We start from the raw sequence: 21,750 nt of genomic DNA, 5'->3' as shown, positions 1-21,750 counted from the left end.
GTTGCCTACCGTCGTCATCGTCGACGTCGACGTCGACGTCGTTGTCGTTGTCGTTGTCGTTGTCGGCGGCGGCAGCGGCGTCGTTCGACCGCCATCCCCTCCTGCCTGGCTGACTCGTTCTCTCTGTCAACCACCCACCTCGTACCTTTCCTGCCTCACCACCGCCATCCCTCCGTCGTCGACCACCCTCCCTCCGTCGACGTGTCCGCCTTTCGTATCGCGAGCGAGAGCCACCCAATGGAAAATGCAACTAGCAAGTCGAGGAGAGGATAGAAACGGAGAGAGAGAAAGAGGGAGAAAGAGAAAGAATGACCGTACGTTCTCGTCGTACGTCTCCCTTCTCGCCTTCTTTCTCTATTTTCTCCCTCGGCTCTTTTATGGTACCTTCTTCGCTTCACGCATAGCTGCTTCGATCCTCATCCCCTCGTCTCTTTCTATCTTTGAAATTTCTCTTCTTTCTGCCTTTCTCCCTCTCTTCCTCTAGTCTGTGTGTTTTCTCCGCAACCAACGTGTCGTGAACTTTGTGCTCCAGTTGTCGATATGTGCCGGAATTTCGACTCGATTCGCTATCGCGCACATGTCGCCCTTTTCGCCCTTGGTCGTCCACTTTTCAGCTCGTTTGCAAATATCCGATAATTTAAATTATTTTTAATTCTATCATACACATGTACACCAAACCGATATTCTAGACTCGATTGATTCTTATTCAAAATTGATCGTGCGAAGCAAAATGCGAAATATTCTCGAACATTGTTATCTCGTCATCTAAAGATTGACATCTCTCTGAGGGTCCTGCTGATTAGACGCATATCCGATCCGGGAGAATTCGCTTAGATCGCCGGATACAAGCTCGAGAGTACGTCGTCCCATTCGACACTCGACGAGGCGTCGAAAAGCGGGTGCTCGCGGTTCCTCTCGACTTCGTTTTCGGTGTTTGGACGGAAGGGAAGAGGGTGCAGAGGGAAAGGGGATTGTGTCCGCAATCCCCCAATCGACTGCCTATTTACCCGCCAAACAGCGAGCGCGCGCGGCGTAAACGATAGCCCTCTCTTTACAGATTCACCCCTTTGAGTTCTCTCACGGCCGGCGCCTCGCGGGCCTCAAATATTCCACCAGGACAAAAACGATCTCATTCCCATCTCAATCTATATTCGCACGTCCAACACACTCGAGATTATGAATGCGTGGGGTTAATGAAACCTGGAGAAGGCGTCTGCCTTTGCACCAGCGAGCGATTCGCGACGCCAACGACCACCCGACACCAACTCCCCCGATCTGTCCTTTAACTCCCTTCTGCCTTTCTCTGTCTTCGGGTATACATGTGCAGGAGCATCCTCGTTCTCCATATCTTTATCTTTTCCACGTCGCACTGTCGAGCTTCGCCCATTCTCGGGGCGCAAACATCGTAGACTCGAGGGCGAACTCGCGTCGTGGCTTTATTTTTTAAAGAGACGCCGGTCGGTCTTTTTATACCATTTACCTGAGAGGCTACGTGTTCGCATGAGAAAGTGCCTCTTTGCTTCGGGCAAAATTCAGATTCGCCATTCGTTCCTAGATTTATAGCTCCTCTTGGAATGTGTGAATAATATTTTTAAGAAAGAGGATTTTCTTTTGAAAAGTGAAGCCGATTTTTTCTTAAAGAAGATTTCGGGATATAAAACTTTTATTTATAAATTATTGAAAATAACGGTTTTTAGCAAAACCATTAAACTTTATTGCACAAAAATTAAAAATGCAAAAAAATACTTGTGTTACTTGATTTAGATTATTTTAACAGAATTTATTTAAGAATATGGTATATAATATTATATAATAATAAATGTGTATGTATATCATGCACTTTTATAATATTTTAATTAATTTAATAATTATTATCTCTGTTTGTAGCAAAAAAATATATCACAATATAACATATATATTATATCTAATATTCGCGTTACAACTTTGTTGCAGTGCATCCACGTTGGAAGACTTGCAATTATTCCATCGCGTATCGACCGAGTTCCATTTGCTTGCTTTGCACCAGCCTTCTCCAGATGACTCCACGTACAGGACTAGAAAGATTCGCACTATATTTCGTGAGTATCTTTTATTATTTTTATTAAAATCTACTCAGCCTGATCGATTAGTCATTTAATCGTCTTGATCGATAGTCGCTACTTTCTCGATTCTTAAGAAAAAATAAATTGTTTTTCATAAAGATTCGACATATAATTTAATTGTACTTTTATTAAATTGCATTTCACATTTTTTCAAATGCTGAAGAATATATTGCGACAATTGAAAAATTTACAACAATTCCAAAAAAAAGAGAAAAAAATCCGCAAATTCTGAGGCCGTAAATGGAAATCGAGCGATGGGCCAGGTTGAGTTGAAACGATCGTGTCCCATAATTCGCCTTTCCTGTCGTAAATTATTTCGCAAAAAGAGACGAGACCGGGCGAGGGGAGACGAAGGACGCACGAGGTACTCGCGGTTGCGGTAACACCGTTATTATATACGTACGAAATGGACGTCGGCGACGCGGGGGGAATAAAATGGATGGAAAGTGAAGTAAGGTCATAAAGGTTTTTATTCCGGGGTGTTATCCTCGAAGTAATGCCTAGTAGTAAACCACGGGAGCCCCGGGGATACCCTATCGATACCGAGCGAGAACCTTCTTCCGTGCTCTGTGTATTTCTTATGGCCCCGTGAAACACGATGGACCTTGCATTACCGTGACTTACACGCGGTTACGTCGCGTTCCTCTCTTCGCGCCTCCTTCTTAGCGAGAGAGATATTTCTCTGTCGTCCACCATAGTATTTATTTTATTACTGCGCGAATCTGTGCATAGCGCAAACGTGCAGAGTGTCGAGAAAAAGAAACCGCAAACAAAAAAAAAATGCCCCGATATCCATGTACTTCACGCTAAATGAATCTATATATTTAATTCTCGTCCTACATTACTTTTATAAGCATTATTTATAATTTATATTCTCTTTTGCAAGCAAAAGAATCATATATTTAATGCCAAATGAATCTATATTTGATTCTCATTTTGTATTATTTACTTTTATAAGCATTATCTATATAATCTTTATAAAAAGAAATAAAAAAAGATATAATATTCTGACGTAATTATTGTACGCGAACGTTGATGTAGGATAATCCCTAAGACTCGCGCGTAATTTACAAAGTCAGCTTTATCAATTCAGTCGGAATAACAAGATTTACTTCCGCCTTTTATTTTCAACGCTCACGATTATATTCACCAGCGTGTGTTTCCTCGAGATCGGCTCTTACATCGAATTCGATACCCTCCCGAAGCTCTCTCTCTCTCTCTCCCTTCCGCAGGAGGATGAAGCTCGATCTGGAATACAAAAATAATGAGGGCCGAGTGTTTTGGTTCGATTAGACGACATCGATTTTTATCGCAGCCCCGACACCCCTGGCTTCTTTTCCTTCCTTCGAACGGGGGCTTCTCTCGCGGCTATGCAAATACCGTGGGGATGGAAAAAATTACGCCAAAGTGCTAAACGATCGGCGAGGAGGGCGAGCGCGCGGTGTGCGTGTTGTACGCGTGTCACGCGTGAACGTGAGCGTGTGAGTGAACGCGGGACCACCTTATGTCGAGTGGGTGACTCCGAATGGCAGAGGGTGCGGGATTTTCAGGTCGGTATGCAAATAAGCCACTCCCGGATGTCTCGGGGGTTCGATTCGGTTTAAAGTTATTGCTCGTGTCGGCCGGAATCATCGTTATTGGCGAATCGTTGCCGACGTCACGTCACCCCCGCCATCATCAGCACGCCACGACGAAAAAAAGCGATTTAGATTATTGTTGAGCATGAGTTTCATCTAAAGATTAACTTGGGAAAAGAGAGACTAATCGAAATATGTTTTCGTGAGCAAAGCAAGCGAGGTTATTCGCCGATTTATCCTATCTCGCTCGTGCTTTGTTCGCGCACGAAGCTCGCGCGCGTGCGATATAAGGGAGCAAGACGATCGGAACTAATTACAAGATAAATGGATACCGTGTCGAGTGGAGAGTCTACGAGAGATAAGAGAGGACGGGGAAAAAGTGGGAAAGAGACGCAAGGGGCGGAGGTGGCTCCTTGAATGGTGATCAATGGCTAGCCAGATGGAAAGGATGGTATCGTCATTTAATGTTTTTAATCATCCCGATGTGCTAGTTACTTCATTATAATCATGTTCATTAAAATCACTTTACAAGTTGAACTATCGTAATTTAATTATTCGATATCGCTCGATTAAAATTCGCATTGTAAGATAATTAATGGTATCAGATTAGCATTACATTTATGATTTATTCTACTCTTTTATTTAAAGATACTCGCTCTCATTCAATCTTGACTGTATTGACACGTGAAAAGTAACGCTAAAATATTTTTAGAAATTTATTCTCGCTAATCCTCACAAGATGCTCTAGCGAATTTTTTATTCTCCTTTTAGAAGTGGATGAATTTAAAAGAAAGGACACGCGATACCGCGCTGATTAGCGTGTCTTGTAGACAGCTAATTCTTTACAGCAGCACCCTCAGCAGTCTGCAAATGAATATTGATCACCGCGGTCGAGAAGATCTGCTGCGCCGAAAAGAATCGTATCTCAAAACCGCAAGCGAGTGCCTTTAAATAGGAAATCAAACGGAGCGATCTCCGTCCTTCGGAGTTGACATCGTCGCTGCGGTAATGAATAAAAATTATAATTACGTTTCTCATCGTCGTCACTGGGGAGAGAGGAAGAGAAAAAAAGTAGTTAATCAATCACGAATGGAGGGACCCCGAGACAGAGTTTCGTCTTTCCGGGGAAGTCATCGGTCGCCCCTTTCCGATGCCAGCCCTCCTTACGACTCTGCTCGACGAGTGCCATTCGCAGGCCACGAGATCCGCGGGCTAATCTTCGCAAATAATTATAAATTCTAATTTATGCGATTTAATACGTTTACTAATGATTTGTGTAAGGTTTTATTTATTCAAATTGTTAGTGAAATTCTGCTTATTGCAATGAAATAAGAATTAAATTAGCAACTTATTACACTTATATACGGAGAGATTTTTTTATAGTAATTTTATACTATTTTTATAATATTTTTATATACAAGAATAAGGATGTTTAAAAATAACGAGATGTAGGCGTGACAAATTAAAATTGAATTGTAAATATGCGTAGGAGTTGTAGAGCTGAATATATTTAAAGCAATCACGTATCCTTCGAATCAATCATAAAATGCGTTACAGGAGAATATTCCGCTTAATTTGAAAATTTCATTACATTACATTTCGAGCGCAGAATACGGAAAAGATTAAACTTTTTAATCATGTTTAAAAAACGTGAGAATAGAGTCGATTTATACTACAGGACGTCGAATCTGCATATATCTATTAATAAGACGGTTAAGGCTGCGCAAAAATACAGGCGGGGGAGGATGCACGAGAGATGCTCTTATCGATGCGAGCTGGCACGGGATAAGGAGGCGAGCGAAACGAAGAATATGCAAACAACCGCGTTACACGCATCGCTCACCGCGCATCAAACGTTTATCGCGTGAAGCCATAAGAGAGCAGTTGGCACGGATGATTCATGGTGGCTGAAGAGCGCCAGCGACGTGTAGAGAAAAAGGGAAGGGGGACGCGAAGGGAAAGAGGGGTGGGTTGCAGGAGAGACTGTCGACTGTATATATACCTACATCATGCAAATGGTTCCAATCATAAGCGAAGTCTATAATCGATCTATAAATCTGCTTACTGGGAGGAAAGGATCCGGGGAGCCGCGCGTCACAGCTCGCGGGGGTAGTGTGCCCTTTCACCAATACCATCACGTGCTTGTACGCACTCGCTAACAACGGGGTACACACCACCGTAGACAAATGTATCTTGTTAGCAAGCCATTTGTATGCATGGAGTTTTGTACATTCATTCGCTCCCGATTTTCTTCCTCTCGCTCTCCTCTCTTTCACCGGAACTCACTTAGATATGCCTTACATATGAGCGTTAAGCGATTGACTGCCTCAGAAAATCAAATCGTATTTTTCATTCGCTCGTATGATGATGTTCTTTTCGGACCATTAACGATGAGTCGATAATCGCTTTTCATCGCCAGTAAAATTAATTATATTTTGCAATATTTAATCACTTTTAAAGAATGGTATCATTATAGCGAGATTGTAATTGATATGTGATTGAAATAATAAATTTAAATTTCTGCTTCAATTTAAGTTTTTTGTTATAAAGATTTTCTTTACGGAAAGATTTATAAAAATCGATTCATAAAATTGAATTATTTATTGTGGTTGTGAAATTAAATAGACACGTATTTATTCGACTCATCGAAACAAATGGCCGAGTAATTATTCGAATCAGGGGGAGGGAAGAATGGATGCTGTTTACGGTGCGGCGTCGAGGAAAAAAACACCTTAAAGACACCCCTGATAATTATAGAAACTTGCGGGGCTGTCCTGGTTTCTTGAATATCAAAGCAGCACTCGACGAAATAATCAGCGAACCAGAGCGAACGGACGAAGGGTTTGTGTTGGCCTCGAACAGAAGGGAGGAGAGAGTCTGTAGCCCGGCGATATTCTTTGCGTCATTATCGCGATTTAATTATGTCGAGTTCCTTTGAGTCTCTTAATTTGGGTTGCTTTGCTTTTTCGATCTCTCTCGCTCTCTTTCTCTCCCTCCGATTGTGGATATAAATATTTTCTAGATGAATTACCTCGCTAATCAAGGATTTCTTTTAATCAGGCATCTCGGTAAGGTGCAATTTATTTATTCATTATTCGAATCGTGCGGGTAATATAGCGTATTCGGAAAGAATCGAGTGAGATGGTGTATGCCTGAGAGATAATTTGAAATATTATATTTTCGTATAATACAGATTAATTAAATTTTTTATCGTGAAAACTCCTATATTGGATAGTTGATTTCGCGAAAGAAAGTAGGAATCACGTGAATCGGACGAAAAGCTGGCAAACGCGAAAACTCGCGTCTTACCGCGGCCACCTCTCGGAAGAGAGAAATTAATTTTAACTTTAAATTAAGACTCGTTCGATACCTGGCTGCCTCTTTGTTGCCGCGACCGACCGACGCGGGGGCTGAATTATCCGCGCGGGGGCCAGAAGCCGGGAGAGGATGCCGAAGAAGAGGAAGAAGATGATGAAGAAGGGACGCAGTCCAAGTTTTCCCGTGCTTTTGTCTAGCGTTAGCGAGAACGTTAATAATAAAATAACGATTTCTCGCGCGGTAAAGAGTTGTCGCGCGCTTCCTCCCTCGTGATATCCATCATCGATTTCTTCGCTTGGAATTACGACGAGTCGTCGTTTCTCGCTCAAACTTTTTACCCTCGCATCCTACGATGGAATCGATATCTCGACGAATTACGAGCCCACAACTACTTTACACGCGTACATATTAATCCATTAGATTCTATTACGTCACATGTGGAGGACAATTTAATTTTTAGAAGACAGAAACGCGATATCTTTCATAACCATTATCGGAAACGTCGCGGGAAAATAGACGAAAGCATTTGATAGATGACATAAGAAAAATAGAACAGAAGAAGGAAGGCATGGCATTGGGGGTGCTCTGGGAAGCAGAGGGGGATGGAACCGATGCCGAGGGTGGAACGTGGAGGAGGCCATCGGTCAATTAATCAAGATAATGAGTGCCACCGAGTCAAGCCGTGAAGCACTAGTACGTAAGGAGCGGAGGCGACCGACAAGTGGATGGCAGAGATAGAGGGGGAGGAGAGTAGGAAAAGGAGAGCGGCACGAAAAGACGAAGAAGGAGGAGGAAGAAGAAGGACCACTGCCTGGACGAGACATTCGACACCTCCGAACACCAACAATACTAAAGATACGCAACTTGATGATAAACTTGGTTCAGCAAGGCCTCCGGATAAGCTGTCCAAGGGTTGGAAGGTGTAGAAGAGGGGGAGGGACGCATGATTAATTAATTAGTCTGGGCCAGTTAGAACGGTAGTAGCTCCACGCATAGCTCTATATCTACGTATTCGCTTTACTCAACTGTTATTGCCATGGTAGGATCGATGATGACGCTTTTCTTCCTTTCTATTAACTTTGCAATATATCTATGATCCAGAGGCTAAGTCTAAAGATTGCACGCGTTAATTTACGCGTTTGAACCTGAAAGTCAGACCGATGTAAGCCAATAGCGAAAATGGAAATTGATGCTTATGCAAGAAAATAATTTTTGTGAAGTAATATTATTTTATTTTCGATATTGGAAAGATGAAGGAGATAAAAATATTCCTAATAACTTTGTTTGTGGAAACACACGTTGAATAAATTGGCAGTTTCGATAAACCGCGGACATCACGTTCGTATCCTTTGCACCGTATCGCATTATTTTGTTGGTGGATCGCGGGTCTGGATTACCGTCAAGTAGTCGCATGAAATATAGATCGGACAAACATGGCGACGGCCGGCCGTTATCGCAGGTATACAAGTGCGCAGGACGAGATGGCCAGGCGCACAATCCTATCTCGGCGATCCTATCGTTCGGTAAATATAACCCTGAATGACCAACCCTTTGGATATTAACTTTCCCAATGTCGGACTAAACGCGTATCTGCCTCCACTCGATGCCGCAAGATCTCGGACGTTTACTCTAGATACCGGCGAAAAAGTACCCTCATCAAGAATATTCGTAGAGTATACTTCGTTTCTCGAAAAGTCGAGACAGACTCGGAGGGTTGACTCGTCGAATGATGAAGGAAACTTGCAACAATACCTGGCTTCGAAATTGAACTCGCATATATCTCGAGCAGATTATATATATATTTATAATATTATTTTTAATATTTTAATATGAAAAACATAATTAAATTATCCATTTTAAAAATAACTTATATATACATTTTAATTATTATAAGATGCTCTCTACACGTTTGTCGAGACGTTTCGGATCGGCGATATACGAACTTGTATCCGGTAACTCAAGCTTTCCCCTTAGACTCGTACCTCTTCGAAACCACTGATGTTCGCGATGAGGGGGTTGCCGCTGTTGGATGGCTGCCTGGATGTTGCTTAGAACTTGCGATAGTCCAAACATAAGGCACAAACACCGCTAGAGTAGTTCGCGGACGAGAGGACGGGTGGGAACAGGGTAAAGGGTCGGACCGGAAGTTCTTACCCGAGAAAGGGAGAGGAAGAGAGAGAGAGAGAGAGATAGAGAGAGAGCTGTCGGGTAACGTTGGGTTACCCCGGGTACAGCCGCCCAACGCGTCACGCATTAACATAATGCTAATTATCTTGCCAGCTCATTAGCGCCGGCAAACTGTCCGAGGAAACTCGGGGCCCCCCTGAGATAAGAAGGGGGTGGTCGGTGGAGAATAGGGGATGGCGGATTGTCATGCCAGAGGCTAGCCTCGGCTCCTTGCACGTGCATCTCATCCGTTCGGCCGTGTGTACGCGTTTCCTTGTCTAAAGCTACCAAGATTAAAGCTCCTCGTCTCCTTCTTGGATGCCTTGACGTGGATTCGTGTCGAGTTCGCGAAACTTCTCGGAAAGTGTTTGGGGCGCATCCTGACAACTTCCTCTCGCTCCATGACTGCATTCGACGATCGCATTTATCAAACGCCGTCGAATCCTCCTTTTATTTTGTCCACCAGGTGTTTCGAGATAGTTAACCCCTTCGGAGATAAATATTTCTTCTTTCCAACAGTATACGTGCTAATTGCTATTATATATTTTCTCTGTCTCTATTTTTATTCATTCATCGCTCCAAAAATTGTTCCACAACACCGATTTATTCGATATGGCGTGAATAAATCTGTCGGATGTAAGTATGATTATGCGCGTTGTTTCGCCTGAGACAACGACAAGGCTCCTCTCGTCGTCAGCAATACGATTAGATTTCCGAGGTAAGTCGAAGAATGGCGCCTTTCGAAGAGAGAGAAAGAGAGAGAGAGCTTTAGCCCTCCGGTGTAATAACCGTAAAGTAGTAACGCGTCCGTGTCCCTCCCCCGCCGTCTACCCTCTCTGCTACCTTCGTCTCGTTCTCTTCTCTCTTCTCTTCTCTCTCTTCCTCCTCCTCGCAGCGCATATGCGCGCTCGGGGGAAAGGGCGACCCCCGTGGAAAAATCATGGCTTTACGCGTCAAATCGCGTATGCATATAAAGCGGTATTATTTCGCGCGTTGACGCACCGCCGAGTGTACCTAACCGATATACCTATACGCCCTCGGTGTATATTATGCGGCGTACTATATTTACTCGCAGTCAACGGGATTGCCGTGGAAAACAAGCCTGCTTGCGATTTTCCATCGAAGACGCAGATATCATGTCGATTATTAATTTATCCGTTTATTCGCTTCGCCCTTTTCGAGTCTCACTTGTCGCTTATCGTTGCGTTGGTCCCTTTACTTTTCACCGCGGCCACTATAGCGAGGATACTCGACTCGTGATGATACAGCGATATCGTTTGGATGGAAAGAGTTCTGCTGTCGTTATTATCGACGTCATTCGTTCCACTTTCTTCGCCCCCTTTCCTTTTCCACAACCACGCCTTTTTCTCTCCCGTGTAGCGCAGATGCATCGCGGAAAGAGCTTCTATCTCAAAGCTCGACGTCGGCCATCTTGCCTGCACTTGAATTGTTTCGGCCTTAATAGGAGTTGTGCGAGCATCTGTCGTCTCCTTGCCTCTCCCTTTTCTTCTTCTTCACTCTTCTTGTTCGCTTGTCCGTGACTTTGCGCGAAAAATAGCGAGCAACGGAGGTAAAACATCGTGAAATTTACATTTTTACCGCGCATCGTAACGTTCATGTTGCAATAAAGAACCCACGTATTGTGTATTCAGTTTTTCGACGTACTTATTATTGTCTTGAAAAAGTCGACAAGTGTCCATAAGGTTGGTTTCCCAAAATATTTCCAACTTTTTGAGATTGGATTTTATTTTTAGCCTAAAAGCAAATGTTACGTCCAGAGAAAATGATCGGTGAAATAAGCATTTTTTGTAAAAATTAAAATTTTTATAAGGATGAAAATTAAACGATAACTCATTCATCTGGAAACTTGCATATTCATAATCTACGCGTTATAAATTTTATTTTAGGTCAAAAATGAGGTTCACTCTCGAGTTTGGAAAATTTTGAGCAGCAATTGTTCGCACTCTTTACATCTAAAATCTATCTTCTATTTTAGCGAGCTGCGAAAATCGTCATTGCTCTCATACAAATAAATTTATCTGGTGTATAGCTCAATTCAACAGCTGATATTTAAATATGTTACGATGCATTTCTCGCGGCGGGTTGCGGCGTAGCCGATTAAAAACAAAGCCGATAGTTAAACTGTCATCATGTTCGCCGGACGTGAAGCTGCGTGAATGTAACGAAAGCGAACTCGTGGCGCGGGTTGATTTATTCGTAGTTCGGAGTAACTCGTTACGAGTTCACTTTCTCTGGTCCTGGTAGTAGTACCACGGAACGACCGAGCAACCAAGGACTCTCCTGCTCGCCGCTCGTTGCTCGTAGACGAGTGGTGCAGTCAGCCGAGCGACATCAAAGAGGGCGCGGAGCTTCCGTATAATTAGTGTCAGTCATATTTGCATATTGATTGAAGCGAACGTATCGTCGCGGCGCTCTCGACTCACTGGCCTCTTTTCCCATGACGCCTGCGCTCGTTGTTCACCCTTAGTTTCATCTTTTCTATCGCTAAAGAGGCCTTCGAATCATGTCGCGATCCGAGCCACTGCTGGTTTCTAATCATATTTATACATACTGACAGGAGTCTCTTTCGTAAATAAAATTTAAGGGGAGAATGAATTCTTATTTCAAGCGCTTAAATAATCGACCGAGAATTTGAATTGTGGAGCTCGAGTTGAATTTAATTTGTCTGATGGATTTTTGATTCAATCCATCTGCAGTTATGCAACTTGCTTGATTATCATGGCAGTCCTATCTAAACGGCCAGACCATTACCGACTATTCGCAACTTAGTAACTATAAATTGCGTCATCGTTTTGCTTTGCTTCAACGGAATGCGGGATGCCGCGAGCGAGAAAATTACGAAATGGCACCGTCACAGCGACAGTGTGTTGCAATCTTGTTGTCACGGGTTAGGTTACGTGATTTATGAAAATGGCGGAAAACTCAATGGAACTTGTACGACTTACGACTTTAGCCGCCAGCTATTGTCGCATATTTTTCTCGCGAGTGGACGCAGTAAATCACGGTTTCTTGCAATCGTCGACTCGTTCTTACAAAGCATCGCGTGGCAATTTGCGCTATTTGATGTTTGGAAGATGCATAAAACCATTGTATTAAAACTTTCGACCAGATTTCAGTCTTAAGAGAAATTGTGAATTATTCTGCGCCAGTGAAAAAAAGAGAAAAATCTGATCTTGATCTATTTAAATCTATTCTGATTCAACTAAATCTGTTAGATATTAATTGAATCGAGTTTTGGATCTGAAAGTTAACGATGACTGTTGAAAACGCGTTACATCTCGACGCAGATTCTTACCACGATGCGGTTATTATTCGGTTACCCGCTTCTCCGACCGAAGGCTGCTTGTCGCGCGCGCCAGAGGATGACGGGAGCATCTTGCCACGAGAAGTGGGTCGGAAAAAGCGTTCCACGGCGCGATTCGCGCGCTTCTGCGCCGGACGGCTCTCGTTGCGGGGTTGAGAAAGGGCGCGCACCCTTCCATCGCCTCGTGCCGGCGGCTAACATATGAGGCCTTGGTGACTCTACGGTTTTGCGCCGTCGATTCAAATTCAACCCGGCACGGACGAAATCGGCGCGGATTTAAAAAAAGAGAGAGAGGGGGCGGGGGTGGACGTGAGCGAGAGAGAAAGGAAGAGAGAGAGAGAGAGAGGTGGAGGGCAGCAGAGAATGGCAGAGCAGAACGGGAAAACGGGGATAACAATAGATTGCAAGTCACTGGATAAACGACCGGGAATCGTTAAAACGCGAAACTCTATTTTGATTTTATACGTCGCGTCGCAAGGATGGGCGGGCGAGCGGAGTGATAAAGGACAAAAGTCGACGAGGGTCGCAGTTTTTAATTCGGGCGATGACTGTCGACATTTGTTCGGACACAGCGAGGCTCTTTTTATATCTATCATCGAAATGCTCCAAAAATCCCTTTTCCGGATTTTATGAAAGTTTCGCGAAGAGAAGAAATTTCGAAAGTCATTTTTCAAAAGTCCAATAAACATAAACGTAAACTAGAGAATGAAATTTTTTTTTATATATAAACTTGCATGAGAGATTTGCTAAGAAGAAATCAGAATCTGTGATTAACGGGGCATTCAATAATTTTAGTATTTTTTCTATATTTCATATGTCATAATTTTGAGTTATGACATTCGCTTTTCTTCTTCACATATTTTTACGAGACGTAGCACGTGAGTATTTTGCCTCGGTGTGTTCGATATACGCGTCTTGACTAAGAGATCCCGCGGGATGTGCGCGAGTTCGATGCTCGTGAAGGATAGCCGTGGGTCAGGGGCTATCGCGGAGTTCCCTCATCCTCTCGCCCTGGTTTTCTCTTCCCTCAAGGATAGATCGAGCCCTCGAGACCCCCTCGTCAGTCATGGCAAAGAGCCTTCGGGCGCATCTCTCCACGGGGGTAAGACAAGTCTATATTTTTATTGATTTCGATTACGAGCCAATTCCTTCGCGAAACCCGCGCAAAGTCGAAGGGACGATTCCCCGTCTCGGGGATAATCGATCGATTGGACCGTGAAAAAAATGTAGAAGCGAATCGCGAGTCTCGCAGAGCGCAATTTACATCGCGTCAGATGTCAAACGAGTGCTACACTTGGTCGCCGAATTTCGTCCGCGATCCTCTGTATTGCAAATCACCTTGTTCCGATCAGGTCCGCTCTACGTCCACGGCGCAATTTGGCGGCGGAGATTGGTCCCCGCTATCGTTATCGCAATTTTTCGATCGTGTTTCCGTATGCATATATATATATTTCGCGGGCGGTATGCACGGCAGTATGCGGTATTTACAGGACGGTGGGCGCACCACCGGCCCGATTCAAAATAAGCAATTGACCCACGATATTCTCTCTCTCTCTCTCTCTCTCTCTTTCTCTCTCCAACCTCCCTACCTCCTTCCCATTTCCCTCCGACTGGCCCCGCGCGCCCACACCCCTTCAGATCCCACCCTCCCGCGCCTCCTCCGTCTCTCACTCTCGTGGTAACAAAACCCGTTCGTTCGGTGCGCCAATATGCGGCTAATTTGCACAACAAATAAAGCTTATTCTCCGGATTTGCATGTGTTTGAACTGCAGTGTAATTGGGTGGTACGCTCGGCTCGGCGTTGTCCACTCTCTCCCCCTCTCTGTCTTTCCCTCTTTCTCTCTCCTTCCATCCCTTGCCGTTCCTCCCTCCTGTATCTCCCTCCCCCTGGCGCCGTGTACAACCAGCGACGCGTCGATCGACGGATTTCGCAATATCGGCACCGAACTAGCGTTAAGTCGTTACTCGTGCCGTTGCGGAAAGTCTCTGATACCCACTGATCGCCGAGATCAAATTTCAGTTTGTGGCCAAATTCTTCCCCGCAATCTCTTCGTCAATCAGCTGGTCCACGTCGTATGGGGATCAATTTGCGTTTCCTTTGAGAAATATATAGCGGTGATAAAGTAATTAGCGGGCGAAGAGGGGGTAATTATCTTCAAGTGTTTCACCTGCACGCGACTTTTGCCAGTCTTTAACGTGACATGTAAAATAATGAATAATTCGAGATGCGAAACGAACCACGATATCACGCGCGATTAACGAGATTGAATACAATTGTCTGATAACGTTTTCTCTCTTCTACTTTATCGATAATTTGCATCGAGCTTGCGCGAAATTTTGAAAAAGAAGCGCGGCGTATCGGAAGTAATTCTCTTAGAAAGGATGATTATTTCTTATGGGACGAGCCATGGGGTAAAAGTGCGTGCCGATCGTCGACTTGGTCGAGTCGCCGCCGCTATTCGTGACCGAGACCGATATTCGTGCGTAAAGAGAGAAAATGGCGATAGGGAACGAATCTCTCTCCCTCTTCCCCCTTTCAAAATGGCGAGTCCAGCACGCGCCGAGATCGATTGTCGGATATGAGAGTTTCGTGGCAGCTGCGGCGCACCATGACAGACTTCCGACAGAACGAACGATCGACGACCTCGCTTTCAAAATGGCGTGAATTAGACTAGGCTATCCGATACCTTGTAAATTCAAGGTACGACGCTTTACTCGCGATTTAAATTTTAATTATATTCGTTTTTAATTATCGCAAAGATGTAATATATATATATAATTATAGAGTGACAGATTAATGTCGGAAAGAGTTTTTCGCCTCGAAAGGAACATTTTTTACAAGTTTCATCTTATTATATTTATATGTCAATTTTGTCCCCAATACATCTATTTTATTTCTTCCAGCTTGTAAAGATGAAAGATAATTTTCACGTGCTCTGTAATTATTACATGACAGCATTATCCATTCTCATCCGTCTAATCGTTCGATCTGAGAAGCGTTCTGTCGCATCTCCGCGCGCGCGCGTGTTCGATTGAAAACCTCGATTTTTCATACGATACCCGATCTTATCGACTCTTTCGAACACGTTGACGGGGGTGAGCGAACAAGGCAGAGTAGCGGGTAGTCGGCTCCAGACAGGAGCGCGGGGCCGGGCCGGTGTGTCGGTATAAAGTGATAGTGTGCAATGAACTTGTAAACCAGTGACTGAGCATACAATGGCCGACGACGAACAGGGCTTTCGGCCGGTTGGTGACGTCATCACTTTGTGCCCCATGTCCGAATTGCATCGCATCGGTAGGACCCTTACCCACCCCATCCCACCCCCTCCGTTTGTTTGCCCTCTCTTTGATGTGCCAAGCCTAGACCCGGCGGACTTTGCAGAGAGAGAGAAAGAGAGGGAGATGGAGAGACGACGGCCCGTAAACTCGACCGGGAGGACGAAGCGATATGCCGAAAACACGAGTTTTCGGGAATATCGTGCACCGGACGGAATTACTTTCGAGCCAATGGCACACCGATACTCCGATACCGGCGTCGCGACGAGCCGCCCTGCTCCCTTTTGCGAATTTACCCCGTCGCCGTTGACGCGTTAATCGCGATCTCGTGACGCGCGCTAATCGACGACGGAAATATTCGTCGTCGTCGTCGACGGAGACGGCGACGGCGGCGCGATCGATCATTCTCGTTTCATACCTCTCGATATGCTACATATGCGCGCGCTTATGGTCATTGTCATCGTTGTCATCATTGTCACATTGTCGATGCACGACGGATCGTTAATCGACGGCGAGTGCAAGGTAGATCGAATTTCGCGTTACAATATCAAACGCGCGCTCTTCTCGAGCGTTGTGCAATTTAATTTTGAGACAATTTATACACGGTCTTGATGCATTTTCGCTGAAATTTTGCATTCTCGAGCTTTGTCGGTCTAAATCTGGCCGACTGGAAAGGGCGAAGGACGCACGGCCGAGTTGTCGAATGCGAAAACAAAGAGGCTCGCGATGTAAGATCCAAGGGGGACAGCCCCCGTAACCCTACCCGCGCGTACGGAACAATTACATTTTAATTAATATTTCCTAAAGAGTCTGAAGAGGCTCCCTCGTCGAATTTATGATCGTTTTATCCATTATTAGGGGCGGAGATGGGCGAATCTTGCGAAAAGCCATAACTTTGTCTTTACGGCTCTCTCTCCCCCGGTTCTCCTTGTCGTTTTCTTCGTCGCTCTCTTTCTCCCTCCGCGAGTTACGCAGCGCTTCTCCTGGTTTCCACTTTGCCGAATCTATCGTTTGCTTTTTCGCGTATTTCGCTCTCAGTTTCTTATCGCATAGAAAAAAATAGACTTTTATAATTTTTGTCGAGAGATGTATACATGATTGAAAGGTGGATGGCGTTTCATGCTGCATGTTTGGAACGTCTAGTTATTTTTTTTTCGATAATTTTGTATGATGCATGTTCGCATTAATCGCGTCGTAATTACTCTTAAAAGTCGATCGGCAAATATAAAGACGAATATCCAAGATGCCTCTGTTCGACGAGCGGCGTCCGTAAATATGGGTTCGATGGTGGGAAATGTGCATCGGTTTAATGCAACGTGCAGACTTACATACGCATGTAACATGTAGCCAGCTGGGATGCCGGCGGCTCGGACCGTCGAGAGGCTCTCGGAGTTACTCGGGCTAAATGTTTCGAGTTGGCGATGAGCGCGGTATTATATTTCGATACGCCGTAAATGCGTTATGCGATCGATAAATGCGCGGTGGTGCACAGTGAGCGTCATGGACGCTCGGTAGGCAGCGTTTCGGCGGCACACACAAGTCTGCTGCAAACTTATTACTATTACCGCGAAAGCGTATCAGATATACGATGTACCGGGGCGCGCGGGACGCTTTAAATTCATAATTATGCACATACATAATTATGCAAATATCAATTATTACACGCGGGAACCGAAAGTTGTGTGGCCGCGTCTCGCGTTTCGGTCAGTCCGCGTTTTGTTGCCTTTTTTTCCGAGCCATTAGGCTCGCTGATAAAATATTTCCTCGGCGTTGATGCTACCGCGGGGCATATTCCCGAATTTGCGGCAGCCAAGGTTGTTCCCGGGATGTTTAAGGCAAGCGAGCGTAACCCCCGAGATATCGTGCGGTCAGAGATTCCGCCGCCGTCATCGAGCTCGAAACTTCGCGGTCCCCAAGACGAGAATGTCTTTGAGTCCGGAAGGCATCCCTGATCCTTTCCTAGCGGCCTCGACCCGCGTCTCCGGCGCCGCCCGTCCGTCGACCCCCTCGGGGTCAAGTGCCACCGGGGGTTTGGCGGCGCGAAAAATGCGTTTCGGATGAAACTATGCCGTGGTAGTCGAGCTTACACACAGGTATGCGTCTTCTCGCTGCCCCGGGGCGTCGCGATGCCTCAGCTACGCCGCTGCAACTTTCGTCGCGTGTTTCGGAGATGAAACTTGCATCTCGGAGCTGCATCATCTATATCAATTGGTATCTCTCCGAAGAGCATCATTAATTAATATTTAGAAAAAATTCATGATTTTTCAAAATTACAGATATATATATTCAGTCTATCAATGTATCTTATATCTTTTTACTTATTATCTAGGCTCGTAATTTGTGATATAATCCTTCTCGTTAGATATTTATTATTTATATATCCTTGCATAAAACGTTTTTTTTTTTTTAATAAATTGCGAGGATAAACATTTTCCAGGCGACAACAATCGTCTTTTCTTTTCTTCCACTAGTCATTCGCTCGCGAAGCTTTCGACACTTTGCGAGTGAACTTGAACACTTCCCTTTCTCTTCGTTTGGGCGACCCTCTCGCTCTTATCTTCTTTGTTTCTCGGGTTCTTGCCTCCTTGGCAAGAGGAGGGAGTTTTCGAAATATGATCTGCTACCTTAGCGAGGACACCCTACCGACTACTACTCGGCGGGGCGCTCCTTGCCGAAGCTTTAAGGGTCGATTGGGGCGGAATAAGGATGGGTCGGGAGCAGCAGATTGACTAAGTTTCTGCAGCGGAGTTTCGACAGGTTGATATCTGCCAACCGATATCGAGACGCTTCTTTCTTATATTATAATAGGTCTTAAACTATTCGTTCGCTAGAGTCGTTCGATCGTCGTATAAAGATGCAGCGAACTTTTCGTGATCTTTCATCCGAAGTAATTTTGAGTTTCGCGGTGAAATCATACAATATATTTTACATGATAGAATAAATTTTAGAAATAAATACAATATATCATATAATATATTTTACATGATAGAATAAATTTTAGAAATAAATATATTTTACATGATAGAATAAATTTTATATCTTTAGAATTTATATTTTTTATCTCGTCATACACAAGATATAAATCAGATATATAATCAGAGATATAAATCGCATATAAATCTTTTATTTTATGAAATAAAAATTCTGATATCAGAATCACGTTCTGTCATCGCTGTCGCCGCCTTTGATTCCAATCTAAACAAGAGGCAGAGAGGGCGAAGGAACTAAAAGGGCTGTGTTCGTCTCGTCGCGAAATCGGTGCGGCTGCTTTCTCGTCCGTCGTGCGGAAAGGGGCGATATTGTTGACAGGCGTCCCACGAAGTCATCCGGGTTTCGGTACAAGCGATGACGCGCGCTTTTTCCCCGTTGGTGATAAATGGCATGCACCTCTATCCTCTAAGCTGCGTATCCGATTCGGTCGAGAAAGGATGAGAGAACGAAGGGAGGGAGGAAATCTCTCGGTTGACAAGGAGTGTGAGAGCGCAGGAACATTTGGGGGTCGCTTTCGCGGTGTGGGGGGGTTGGAAGGTTGCGTGGGCAAGACATCGCTCTGATTGATACGCATTCATCCTCCTCGTCGCACTCGGCGTCTTGTTTTGCCCTCCTCCTCGGTCTGTTCGTCCCCGAGTGACGCTCTCTCTCTCTGGAAATCTCGGACGCAATTAGCAATGAGTAATCATCGAAAATTAATGAATCGCATCATTTGATGATCTCGCACTATAAAACGAGACTTTTGCGTCTGCGTTTACCTTTGGCTCGAGTCGAGGGTATTTTAGAAACGTTGGCATTCGTCGACGCGCATATATCTATGTAATAAAATTAGGATGAGATGCACGCGAGAGAGAGAAAGGGAGAAGGAGCAAGAGAGAGAAAGAACGAATGAGAGTAAAAGAAAACGGCGCGGGAAAGGCGATCGAAAGCAAAACCGAGGGATGAATTTATTCATGGATGGCGCGGGGGTATAAATGCAAAATTGGCAATACATACGAAATCTGCGTGGGTTCAAGTAAAAAGGGGTGAATACATTAGCCCCGGAATTAACCTCTTTGAACTCGGCTTGCATTGGAATAATTGGACGTTGCAGCGCGCAATGATCTCTGAATGCTCGTATAGATCAAGAGATAGATGGAAAGAGAGAGAGAGAGGAGAAGAGAGAGATGTATATTTCGCAGCAACATCGGAGGGAAGGGAGGAAGGAAGGAAACGAGCAACGATAAGAGACGAAATTAAAGACGACCATAGTGGCGAGAAAAGCGGGAAAGGTGAAATACGCAGAAAGGAAGGGAAAGATCGAGACCGCGAGACGAGTGCACCGTCGTGTATCGCGACAGGCAAGTGCAATTTACGCGAAACTTATGCACCGGCATGCGACAGACATCCTCGAAAGTCCACGGATTTATTCCGGTACATGCGGCTGCGACAGTGCCAGATACTTTGTTTTTATTCCGCATCATGTGTGCGCATATATGAAGTTTGTCGCGCTCGTTACTTCCCCTTTGTAGAGAAGAAATTGTCAATCCTTTTAAAATCCTGAAACGAGGAATTAAAAATCATTGAAATTTTTCACGCGCCTCCAGGATTACTCGATGATGACGCAAATATACACGGTAATTTGCGCGTATCGGGGATAATATCTCGGGATAGACGGCGTAAACGAGTCCAGGGCCCAAGGGTCACTCGGAAATTAGTGGTACCGCGAGGGTTCTCCATCTCTTCGATGCGACCGCGCTTCGGATTCGAAGGGGTTAGCTAATCTGATACCTCTGTACGCGCCCGTTTCCGAGTAGCGGCTCCGAGTGGATGATTAATGGCACGTTCTCCGCGGTTTTTTGTTAATTACTTGATTGGGAACGCCTAGTATGATATGCAGATTCTGCCGCGGCGATATTATCAGACGCGGCTTTAATTTCGGACGATGCTGCTGCTGCGCTCGCTCGCTGCCTTTCGATCGCGTTCTTCCGATTTGAGTGGTCCCATCCAATTGAACCCTCATTTCCTACCTCTCCCCCGGCCGTATCTTTTTAATCTTCCCGATTTTCACGAAAGGACGCCGCTCCGACTCTCGTAATGAATTGCGGCGCACCTTTATTTCTGCCAGGACGACGTTAAGAGTTGCGATTTAATATCGCCAATGATGTGCATGCATGTTTTATAAGAAAAACGAAGGAATCAAAAAGTTTTCCGACGAGGAAAAGCGACGGCTTGTTCGAGCGAAGCTTGACATTTCCCCCAATTTTTTCTTTCTTTTTATATCGATAAAAGTGCGTTATGCGTTTCTCAACATCGCCAACGGGACGTCATCCGACGTGATTGATTTTGACGGCGTGCTTCGCTCCCGGGAAACGAAAGTGGATACATATGTTGCCGGGCGTGGAAGACCTCGTCTCTTATTCGTCTCTTCCTCTCCGCTCGTCTGTTTCTTTTTTAATATCCGTCTGAGCCTGGCGATTCTATTGTTTGATCGTTCTGCAGACGTGTCGAGTAATCGAATAGATTCTCGACGTTTTCGTCGTCATTTGTCATACCACAATATTTTCCCTTAAATCGGAATCCCTTCAAACGAACATATTGCATTCCACATACGTACTGAAAATCGAAATTTTATTATACTAGAATTTGCATTTAATTTTGCTTCAAGCATCGACCGCTCTAGGATATAAGAATTTCTTTTGCTTTTACGGCCGAATTTCGGGATGATTGCTCGGGATGAAGCAGACATCAACATGCGCGCGCGATACCGATGACTTACGTCTGCTCGATCGTGAATTAGGTTTCTACGGTACGTATTCCAATTTTGTTTAAATCGGAATCGCTTCCTCTTTTTTTTTCCCCGATCCGTCAAGATGAAACCTCGAAAATCGGCGAGCCCCGGGCTATCGTGCCCTCCTAAATCTGGACCGGCAGGTACCGAAAGGCTCTCGTACGCTCGTTCGCGATTCGGAAACGACCGGCCAATTTTTGGCAATTACCGAGATTATCTAATACA

The 21,750-nt window shown here is 44.8% G+C and overlaps 1 protein-coding gene across 4 annotated transcripts in view; it reads left to right on the top strand.

Moving 5' to 3' along the window:
- LOC145976176 (uncharacterized) overlaps positions 1–21,750 on the top strand; it is a 70,110-nt gene that overhangs the window by 22,141 nt on the left and 26,219 nt on the right. For 3 of the 4 annotated variants that reach the window (XM_083107169.1, XM_083107166.1, XM_083107168.1), the window contains exon 2: positions 1,954–2,078. In XM_083107169.1, the coding sequence (XP_082963295.1) occupies positions 1,954–2,078 (125 nt within the window). Of the gene's footprint in view, positions 1–1,953; positions 2,079–21,750 lie in introns of those variants that run through there. The other variant, XM_083107167.1, reaches the window with a different exon arrangement.

The sequence above is a fragment of the Camponotus vicinus genome, unplaced genomic scaffold (genome assembly GCF_025532165.1).
Source record: "Camponotus vicinus isolate PSW18456_S1 unplaced genomic scaffold, iyCamVici1.0 SCAF_8, whole genome shotgun sequence".
NCBI lineage: Eukaryota > Metazoa > Arthropoda > Insecta > Hymenoptera > Formicidae > Camponotus > Camponotus vicinus.
Note: the sequence above shows the minus strand (reverse complement) of the source record. Positions and strands in the feature narration are given on the sequence as shown.